The sequence below is a fragment of the Hirundo rustica genome, chromosome 2, assembly GCF_015227805.2.
Source record: "Hirundo rustica isolate bHirRus1 chromosome 2, bHirRus1.pri.v3, whole genome shotgun sequence".
Lineage (NCBI taxonomy): Eukaryota > Metazoa > Chordata > Aves > Passeriformes > Hirundinidae > Hirundo > Hirundo rustica.
In genome coordinates, this window is record NC_053451.1 from 25,886,547 (window position 1) to 25,897,436 (window position 10,890).

The following is a 10,890-nucleotide window of genomic DNA, read 5'->3' on the forward strand; positions in this document are numbered from 1 at the left end:
TTCCCAGCTGGCTTGTGGTAGCAGGATGATGCAGGTGGCAACCTGCAAAGGATCTTTTTTGGTTTTCTACCCCCTCTTCCTTGCTGCAGTTTGGACTGCTAATTATTGCCTAAATCTCCGTCTGTCTGACAGTGTTTCTAATTCATGAGCTGCTTGATCAAACATAGTTTGCTGCTTCATGCCCAGACTGTGACTGTTGACTTGCAGACACAGGGAGGGGCTAAATGATAAGGGAAACAGGTCACACAATTCCCCTCCCATTCTCTACCTTCCCTTCTAAGAACACCCCACAGTCCTAGGGAAGGGTTGTTCTTGGATATTCACCCAGGACTTACTGCAGTGAGAGCAGAAATGCTGTCAAGAGATGGGGCTCAGCACCCTCTCATTGTGAGCCACCTGGGAACTTGCTCAGGTATGCAAGGGGATTTCTGCTGCCGTTAAGATTGCAGAGGGGTTTTAAAATACAAGCAAGGTCAAATGGCATTTTGTGTTCTGTTTTCAGTTTCGCACCCTCAGGCTGAAAACTTGGAGACATCTGTTTACCACCTTAGCTTAGCCTGAAGGAGAGAGCCAGCTATCCTGTCTGACTGTCTGGGACTGTAGTTTTGGGATTGGTTATGGGGCTGGCAGGGGAGAAATGACCTCTGCTCTACTGAACTACTCCCAGGCGGCTGCGCTGATGGCAGAAGTCAGGGCTATAACTTTGCAAACTTGCTGGGATGGACTGAAAGAGGATCTCCTGATGTTTGTGTCTACTCCTGGGTCTGACAAGCTGAGAGGAACCGGGGAGAAGGTGTCTTCTGAAGTGTGAAAGCTGAACCAATTTGCAGCATGGCAAGCCCGTGCTCACGGAGCTGTATTTGGGGACGGGACGAGAGCAGGGCGAGCTGTGGGGCTGGTGCTAACGTGTGTCCCACTCTTGGCAGGCATTCCTGGAGCGTTACCTCAACCCAGGCCCAACCCTCCAGTATGACAGGGATCGCTGGTTCTCCAAGCAGTGGACGCTGGTCAGCGAGGAAGCGGTCACAAGCGGGTTGCAAGACGGCGTCGTGTTCGTCCTCAAGTGCTTGGACTTCAGCCTTGTTGTTAATGTGAAAAAAATCCCCTTCATCAAACTCTCCGAAGAGTTCATAGACCCTAAATCTCATAAATTTGTCCTCCGCTTACAGTCTGAGACTTCAGTCTAAGGGATTTTGAGGGTGGGTTGTTGGGAGATTTTTTTTTTTGGTTTTTTTTTTTTCAATATCGTGCTTTTGGGTTTAATTTCCCCAATGCTGACTGAAACTGGCAGATGATGGACCAGTAATATTTGACCATCTGCACTTTATTTGGAAAGGGGAGGGGGGACTTGGGATATCTTATCTAGAAAGAAGTATCTTAAGAGGCAACAGGGCGACTTGGCTCAGTTAGCTCAGCCTTGGAGACAGAACAGGTTTTATTCCTTTGCCCCTCTTTCCAGGCATCCTGTAAATCTCACGCTCTCTTTCTCTGCACGGCTGCAGTGTCAGAGTTGTTGTTGGGGCGCTGCCTTACACCGTGCATGCCTGTGCCCTTGTGTCTCTGCTTTTGCCACCTGTGGCTGCTCCTGAGGGCTCATTGCTCACCTGTCCCCCGCAGAAATCTCCTGGCACAGGCTGCCACAGTCCCTGTTCACTTGGGGAGGAGGGGATAGCAAAGGGTGGGGTGTGAGGGGACTTGTATTCTTTATTCTTCTCTTCCTCTCCCTGTGCCTCTTCTGTCAGTGCCAGACCTGTATGGGCATAATTTCACCCTCTGTAAAATTGCTTGTCTTGAGCTGGATCGGCCCATTTGCAGCTCTTCAATTTTTATTTTTTTTCCTTAATCGGTGCTTGTTAGTAAAGTTGTTCTTCATGTCATAGCTCCCCATTATCTCTCCCTTTCCTTCGTCCCTCTGTCCTGCTTGTCAGCATCTTTCTCAGGCACACCCAAGGCTTCCTGTTTCTGTCTCCTCTGTCTGGCTTTCTGAATGTGTTTCTCCAGGCACTGCCGCTTCCTTTTGCACCTGCAAGGGCTGTGTGTTTGCACTGGGACAGGGTCAGTGAGTAGCTGGCTCCTCCTCAGATAAATCACAGACCCTCCCTATGTCTGACAGCCTCTTTGAGGGAAGGGGGTGCAGGCAGGAATGTGCCCCTCCCTCTCTAGCCAGCTTCAAGCACGTCTGGAGAAAAGACGGGCAAAAACACTTCCCTCCTTCAGGAGAGGAGCCAGGGAAAGGCTGACCTCTGCCCCATTCACTTGCTTTGGAGAACTGTTGAGCTCTGCAAACACTGCAGTGAGTCCTTCCCCACCGTACGCCTTCAGCTGTAGCAAAGAAATACCAAACAATGCCTGAATGTTGAAAACCTGCCTGCCTTTCCTGGCCTTGCTGTGCTGTGGGAGTTCCTGCTCAGCGCTGGGATCTGCTTCTGAGAGATGCAGTTTTGCTTGTGAGGCTGCCTTCGCCCACCAGTGCAGCTTTCACGTGTGAGTTTTAGTCACCTGAGTTTGGAAGGTTTGTTTTTAACAGCGAGCCTAAATCTGTGTCTGAAGTCTGATTGCCAGCACAGAGCATGGAGTGACTGGAGCCCTCGGCCTGGACCTGAAGGTCTCTTGAGATCCATGTGAATGTAAATGATCAATTCATTCTGCTCAGTCTTTTGCCATGCAAATATTCCTTCTTGGGCAGGATCTGGCCTGCCCTCCATGTGGATGTCTGTGGAAGAAGGCCCTAGTTCCAGCAGTGTGTAAGTCAGTGCCTTTCATTGCCAGCCTGCCCAGTCCTCTGAGAAGGGCTGTGACAGCCCCTCCTGTCCCTCCTGGCCTTTCCCAGCCCTTCCCACGGCAGGCATTGGCTGCCCAGTGCCCACCACGAGCTGGTGGGAGGGAGCAGCCACCTTAAACAGGGATGCTGGGGACAGGGCAGGAGAGTCCATCCTCTTCCAGCTTCAGCAGCAGTGGAGATGCATGTCTGACAGCACCTGTGGATACTCCTCTTTTGGGATGCAGGGAGCACCCTGGTGAATGAGGGTCCAAAGTGATGACTCCCCATCCAAGTGACACCTGCAGTTCCCTGTGCCTTTCTTACAAGCACATGGTTGTCTCCTGGATCCTTTGGAGTCCATGCAATATACCAGACGTGGTTCTAAAGGAACCGGATGGCATGGCACGTGATGGGAGTATGCTCTTTGCCCTTAAAGGATGGGAAGTAGGTAGTGTTTTCCCTTCTCTAAGCTTAGTGTTTGAGTTTTTTGGCAGATCAGTCTTTCTGGTAGTCTGTATGGGGACTCCTTTATTGACTGTGGCCTTTGCAGTGTTTTACTTTTGAAAAAATAGGTTGGTTTATTCCTTTAAAAGAGAAAAAAAAAATAAGGAAGGATAAAGTATAATATCTTACACTTGGCTCTCCTGAAAATGCCTGCACCTGGCTTTTATGGTGTGCATAACCAGCAGGATGGGAGAGACTGGGAGTAGCTTGGGAGCCTGGGGAGCACTTAATAGCTGTGTGGAGGCTACTGCCTGTGGCTGAGTTGGCTCATTTCTGTGAAGCCAGAACGAGAACCGCCTTGCCGAGGGCTTGGTGTGCCATGTATGTGAGATCACCTTGTCACAGGCACATCTGCAAAACTTTTTTACTTTCCCAGGATTTCCTTCCCCTTTCCTTTTCCCTGCCCCATGAGGAGGGGTTGTCTGACAGTATCTGCTCAGGAAACTCACGTCTTAATTTTGTTAAATCCTTTAACACATGGAGAACCAGACGGAAGGAGCGTGTGCTCAGTCTGGGTCTGCTTCTTCATCTTCGTGCTGTGGTTCAACACTGCCTTTTCTGCCTGCTGCCAAAAAGGGGCCAACTCCTACATTAAATGCTCTTCCCTATATCAGCAGCATGAATGCTTTGCCTGATGAAATCTGAAGGAGAGAACTCTCTCAAATGGTCTCTTTAGAGATGCAGCCTGCTTAGAGGTGAGGACAGATTGAAAGGGGAATCATGATTCCTGGATATTCCCTGTTCTGGTATTTTTAGTGACATTTTTCAGGGTCTGTCTTGCTTCCCTTCTCCATGCAAAATCAGGGGACCACTGTCATACCTACCTCACTGGAGTGTTGTGAGGCTAAACTCAACTTGCTTTCAAGTGCTTTGAGATCCGCAGTTGGATCTGTGGCATCTGCAGGAATTCAAACTATAAAAAAAAATACTGAGCGGTGAGTGCGGACTGGTTTGTTTAACGCTGTTTATAGCCAGCTAATGAGTAAGAATGGAGTCATAGGGAACGAAGCTCTGATCCAATTCCTGCAGCCCTTACTTCTGCCGAGCTTGTCAAGAGCTGAGCATAAACACAACTTGTAGGGTTTGCCAGCCTAGTGCAGGCTCTTCCTCCGAATGCTTCTCCTGTCCTGCGCTGTCTCCTTGTACATGTTTGCCTTCCTCTCTCCCAGTCTGGATGTTTGTACCTGGTTGGGAATTGTGGGGGGTTTGTTAGAATTTAAGTGGTTCTTTAGGACAGCCCTGTTGGTGGTGGAGTGGTCAGTGTCCTCCTTGGAGATGATCCTTGCACTGGACGTCCTTCACTGGAAGCTGAACCATTGGATAGGATGCTGTGCTGCCCAGCCAGGAGTGGTGGTGCCCCACTCCTCTCTTCCATGTTGGCATGTTTCCTGTAACTCAGCTGTGCTGCTCAGAAACTTTAAAGGCTTTGGGTTTTTTGCTCTCAGATTTGTTACAGCCTAAATCCAAAGCCGTGCTGAGATCTTGCAAAACCAGATGCAGCTGAGACTTTCAAGTGTTCTAGAGCAGATGGAAATGGCTGTGGGTTTCCATGAAGGCTGGATTTCTCTTTCCTGGCTACAAATTGAAAGATTTGAATTTCTTGCAGCTTCCAGGAGTGTAGGGGCAGATACTCCTCTTAACACTTTGCCAGTCCTGTAACTGGGCATGGGCAGGTGGTGTTGTCACATCTCACTGCCATGTGGCTTCAAGCAGGCTCTGTGAGGCTGCCCTGGGTCTCAGTGTCCTTTCCCACACCTGGAAGCCAAGTAGGCAGCACTCTTGGAAGTGTAAGCATTGTAGCACTCCCCTCCATAGTGTATCTGCAGGGCTGGGAGGTGCTGAGGCTGCACTTGGAAGCTTGGAGGCAGGGCACAGTAGGGCTCAAGTGGAGATCTGAACAAATCCCAACCTTCATGAAGACTCCAAACCATTTCCTTTGGGATGAGGCTCTGTGTGCAATGCCTTGGGAATCTGCTGTTGCTGAGTACAGCCAGAAGCTGTAGGGAAGGAATATCTGGAGCTGGTCCTGCCCCACATAAGTAGCTTTGAAAGGTCTCTTTTGAGATGTGCTCACTTCCAACACTTGCTGCTGAAGAAACTGAAAAGACCCATAACTTGCTAAACATGGAAACCTATTCAAGCCAATTTCATCTTGCTCACCAAAACTTGTAATTCTCCCCTTTGCAGAGGAGAAACAAAAGTCTTCTGCAGCAGTGCTGTAGTCTGGTCCCAAGCTGGCACCTCACTTGGGCTCAGTGCTGCCCAGCCCTGAGAGCTGCTCACGAGGTGTGTGTGCAGGTGTGTTCTCATTCAGCTTGTGTGTGTCTCTGTGCTTTTCCCCCTCTAGTGTGCCCATTGTACGCGTTTAAAGCCTCGAGCCAGACTTGGTGGCTCAGCGTTTCAGCTGTCCTTAAGAAGGAAGTGCTCTTGGAATTGAGCTGGTTTTAGAAAGCGAACAAAAGAAAAAGGAACACGCCCCTCCCCCCAAATTTCTGTTCTTAAAGAGGTGGCTTTGGGCCATGACGTCTGATACAGGAGCGTGCGTCCTCCTGCGCTCAGGCTGCTGCCTCCCATCGATGATGACCAAAAGGTGCCGTTCCCGACAGCCGTGGGCATCGCTTTGGGCCAGTCCCCAGCGCGGTCCCCGCCGTGCCAGCGGTGCAGCTGGCGTCACCCGCCCGTCTGCATCCCTCCAGCTGACTGCAGGTCTTCTCCCTGGTGCACACGGAGCCCTGTGGGCAGCTGGCCCTGCCCTGCCCTGCCCTGGGTGTGCCCTGCCCAGGGAGGGAGGGGATCCCTCCTTCCCTCTGGCTGCTTCCCGGGCGCCTCTCACCAGCGCCGGCGATGCTCGGGGGTATCTCCTGTGTGCACGGTGGGGAGATGCTGCGGCCGCTACCTGAACAGGCGTAACTGTGAAGGAATCTTCCACTCTTCTGTGCCTGTTTCTTTGATTCAGCGTTGTTGTGTCTTGGGGAAGGGGGTGGGAGCAAAATGCCCTTCCCCCACCCTCCTTTATCACTGTGTAATACTTTTTCTACACACACTGTGTATAGTAAGAAGGGTTTTGCCAAGGTTTTCTAATTAATAGACACTAACCAGCATTTCTTTCTCTTTTTCTCTTCTTTGCACATGTGACTTTAACTGCAGTGGTACATGGTCTTTCTGTTCTTTTCTAATCGTGAACTTAAGTAAGCAAATTCCTGGTGTCTGTGACATTAATGCACTGTGGGTTTAGCCTTGTAAATTGTTCTGTTCCAAGCTGGGTTCTCTTAAGTTATAGCTGGATGGGGTTTTGTTGTTTTTTTAAACTGAAACATAAAACCGTTTTACACTTTGCATATTTTGTACAGTAAAATTCTGGAAATAAACTGAAACCAGATTCGATCGTCCCACTTCTTTCTCTTACCCTTTCAGACGAAAAAGCTCTTCTGCCCTTCAAGCAGTCCTTTGCTGTGGACAGGAGGGGCCCTGCAAACATGTGGTTTAGCTTTTTTGAGGTTGTCTTTTTGTTACCCTCCTTCTGGGCCTTTCTGGTCTGCCCTGCCACAGTAAAATGCAAACTCATTTATCATTCCTGAAGGAAGACTGGTAAGTGACTGTGTTAAACACCTGAAATCTCAAATGATGGGGAGCAAGTGCAGCTGGGGGGGTGGGCCATGACTGGAGTGGGAACAGGTTTTTCTGCCTCCTGTGTTTCTCATGGTTTGCACACAAATTATGAAGTGCAGGATTCGCTGCCGAGTTCCTTATTTGGCTCTGGGGGGGAGGAGGAGTGGCAAGAGGCAGAAAAGCCAGTGCTCCTTGTTTGTGTGGATGCAGAGTCTGTGCTCTGCTAAAAAAAGGTGCTGGGATCTCACGTCAACAGCATCTCTGGGCGTGGCTTTCCCCACCATCAATTTCCCTTTCCAGCACACCAAGAGCTCAGAAAGATCAAGCAGCTGTGCCCAAGGAAATGTGGGAGCAACTCTTTTGTCTGGGGGTTCTTTGGTGCCTGTTCTTCAGGCAAGCCCAGCCCGGCTGATCTCCTTGGTGGCTTCAGCTGCTGGAAGAATCCACGGGGTGCTGCTCTTCAGTGAAAAACAGTGTACCATTTATGAAGATACGCAGCACAGACATAAATGCCTGTGGAGAGAAACAGCCGCATGGGTGCATCTCTGCTTGTGGGGAGACAGATGCAGTTGGGCTAGAGAGAGCTGAACTAAGGCCTGGGAGGAAGCAGGAAGGGTGGGATGGGGGTGTGCTCTGCTCTGCCTCCTGCCCTCCCTTGATCTCTGCTTTTGATCTGCCCCCCTCATCCTGCTGGCGCTTTGGCAGTGCCCAGCCCTGCACCGTTTGCAGGTCAGCTCCCAGAGATGGCCAGGGGAAGGGAAGAGCGCTGCTGCAGGGCCTGAAGTGGGGGTGCAGCCGTCGCTGGTCCCCTCCTGCCCATCAGGAGAAGACCTGACTCGTTGGACTGGAGCTGTGGAGGGAAAGGCTCTGTGGGAGTTGGCCGCAGGTGTGTCATGGGAAGGTGCAAGCAGCAGGAATTTGGCATAAACAAGATCCTGGGCTTGTCAAGCTCGTTCCAGGCTCTTAGCCTTGAGAGCTGTGTCTTTACATGTGAGTTCAGCACGCTCTGTTTCATTTCTGGGATAGTGCTGATACCGAACCAACTCCTGACTGCTGCCAATTGTGGTGCTTTCTGCCCTGCTGTGGGCTGTGGAGGCCGATGGAAGGAACAGGCTCTGCTAGAGGGACTAGTTCCCTTGGCCTTCACCCAGAGCTCACATATCTGAATCACAAAGGGCTGTGGTATGTAGCTCAGCAGAAATTAGAGCTGAGGGAGCTGATCTGGTTTGGTCAAGTCTTTTCACTGAAGTTGCACAGACCTTTGAGGTGTGATGGAGCCTCAGGTGCAGCACTGGGTTACGTGTTACAGACCCAAACCTCTGACAGAAAGGGGATGGAGGTTTTTACGGGGAAAAACCAACCACTTGGAGGGACTTGGCATCCTGAACCAGAGGTAAGTAAGCACCTTTTGCCTGAAGGACATGCTGGACTTGAAGAGGAGATGCCTCTCCTGCAGTGCCCTTCTTGACCATATGGGCGTAAGACACTGGCTGCCCTGAGACAGCACAGCACCAACCACTGCTGTGGGTATTTGGTGGCTTAATTCATAGGAAGATTGATTGGCACTGGTAAGTGGTGGGACCAGGCCTCACAGCTGTGGACACTGAGAAAACATCAGCTGTGGGGGATGAAGTAGCAATCTGTGGGGCAAAGGGGCCACATGTAGCCAGGACACAACAAATCCGGTAAGAAAGGGATTTGTCACCTTCAGTAACTGGGTCCAGAGCCTTGCTTGAAGCACTAGCAGCACCTCACCATGTGATACTGTTAGCTAAATTAATAGTTCAGTGGGACATCTAGCTGTGGAGCTCAGCAGGGCTTCAAACCACAAAACATCTCCTGGTGCAATGAACTGGCTCTGCTATCTCAGCCCAGGCCTCGACTCCTGGGAAGTACAGGAGGGGTTGAACTCAAGGGCTTCCCAGGGGTCTTGGGGCTCGGGACAGGTGGGGCAGGTGCAAAGGAAGGCAGTCTCTCAGCAGGACATGGTGTCCAGGAAGGGAAAGTGTATTGGGAGTGGGCCAAGCAGAGTGCTTTGATTTGTCTTTCGACAGCGCTGCTGAGTTTATGTTGGATTGGGAAGGGGATGGGTTTAGGTTACAGGCCTTTCCGGCCTGACAGATAATCCACTGGGGCGAGGGCATCCATTCCCTTTTCATGTGTGCAGCCATGGACTGCTGGGTCAGGAGCTGCTGAGAGAAAAGAGAGCCCTGAGCACAACGTGTCTGCAGAGGCAGGGATGGTGTAGTGGGGTGATGGCATGTGCATAAATCATTAGCTGGGAACAAGGTTACCCGAGTTGCTTTGAAAAGCTGTAACAAGTTTTACAGCCCTGCCAGTCTGACCTGGTCCTAGGAAAGTGGGGAGTACCTCAAACGGGAAGAAAGCTGTTTCCCTGTTTGTCCCCATCTCCTTGTCCCTCTCCATAATGAACTTGTAAAAGGTTGTGAGCTGTTTGGGTTTTTCCTCCTCCGATTACTGCTCACATCATAATCTGTGTTCAGGTTGAGGAGCGCTGCAAAACTGCCAGCCTTCCCCAAAGCCCTGAGCTTCCCTTCCTCCAAAATCTGGGGACCTGAATGCGGAGGTCTGTACAGGACTTGGGGCTTGCTCTGGTTCCAGCTCAGTTAATGTGAACAACCTGGGGACGCCAGGAACCCTCCCGCAGTGGCACTGCGGCTCACTGCCCTCCCGAAGCCCGCGGGTCCTGCTGGCAGGAGGAGGAGAGCAGGGGTCTGCTGCAGAGACCACAGCCAGGACAGAGGGAGCCATCAGTCCTTGGGCAGCACTAAGGAGAACTTAATAAAAGAGGAAGATGGCTTTTACCTTGTGGATGTGCATTTGAGGTAGCTCAGTGCCTCCACCTTGCTCATGTATAAAAATACGGAGCAAACAGCAAAGCCTCCAGAGGGACAGTAACACAAGGCCATGTGAAGTCAGTGGAAGAGACCTTAGAGATGAGGGCGTGGGTTTTCCCTCCAGCATCTGTAGGAACGTGAAGGCGCAGAGATTTGAAAAACCTGAGACACCACAAATTGCTCTAGGCGTGAAACTACTGTGTAAATTGAAACGTTTTAAGTCTCTTCCAAAGGCAAGAATCAAGGCTTACAAATGCTTAAACATCTAGTCTTGGTTGTCTTTTTTTCCTTTTTATTTTTTCTTTTTATTTAAAAAGGTAGCAGAAATGAAAAGTGGACGCATGGGGAGATGGGAGATGTGTTTGATAAAACCCATTTGATTCAGCCTTTTTGAAAGTTTTAAGAGACATTCAGAATGTTATGGCTCTTTGGACCTCCCTTCAGCTCAAGTCAGATGCTGTGGGCATGCTTTAGAAGAGGGAACAAGAAGGAGCTGATTATATCTGGGCCACAGATGTGAAATAGAACTGCAAACCTTTTAGCTTCTATTTTGTAAAAGCTCATTCTCGAGTACTCATAATACCAGATCCTACAGCTGATTATAATTTTGCCTTGTAAGTGGTTGTGAGAAACTGGTTTAGTAATTCAGTAACTAGACTGTGGGAAGCTGTGCAAATTCCTTCAGCAGCTTCATTTTGTGGGGACTAAAACGTTCCTCAAACATTTAGCTACTTTTATTGCTCAATAGCCTCTCTCTCGGTCACTAGCAGGACTTTGGATGTTGAATTTTAAAGCAAAAATCAAAATCTGGCACCAGGCAAATTCCAGGGCTGCTCCCTGGTCAAGCATCACTTTATTTTTCAACCGTGTTACCGAGGGAGGGACCTGATTCAAGCTGGGCTTTCTCCAAATCCAAAAGCACATGAGGTTGCCCGTGGCTCTTTGAGTGATTTACCACCCACGACCAAGGGAGGGCTCGGTCAGGACAGCCACTGGCAGTCTCCGGCAGGGAGGTGGCTCTCTGCTGTTGGATGTGGGATACCCCCTCCAGCAAACTCAGCTCGTTGAACCCTCCAGGCTTATTTCTTGTATATGAAGCCATGACGCTTGTCTTCTGCTCAGATGGTGTGGTGGTGGGACTGCTGGTGGCACTGGGTG

At 50.3% G+C, this 10,890-nt stretch overlaps 1 protein-coding gene across 2 annotated transcripts in view; it reads left to right on the forward strand.

Annotated features, from left to right (window-relative positions):
- The window catches only part of VANGL1 (VANGL planar cell polarity protein 1), a 45,430-nt gene extending 38,810 nt beyond the window's left edge, over positions 1-6,620 (forward strand). For both annotated transcript variants that reach the window (XM_040055457.2, XM_040055456.2), the window contains exon 8: positions 927-6,620. In XM_040055457.2, the coding sequence (XP_039911391.1) occupies positions 927-1,187 (261 nt within the window). In that variant the 3' untranslated portion in view covers positions 1,188-6,620. The remainder of the gene's footprint in view (positions 1-926) is intronic.
- Positions 6,621-10,890: the final 4,270 nt, after the last annotated feature.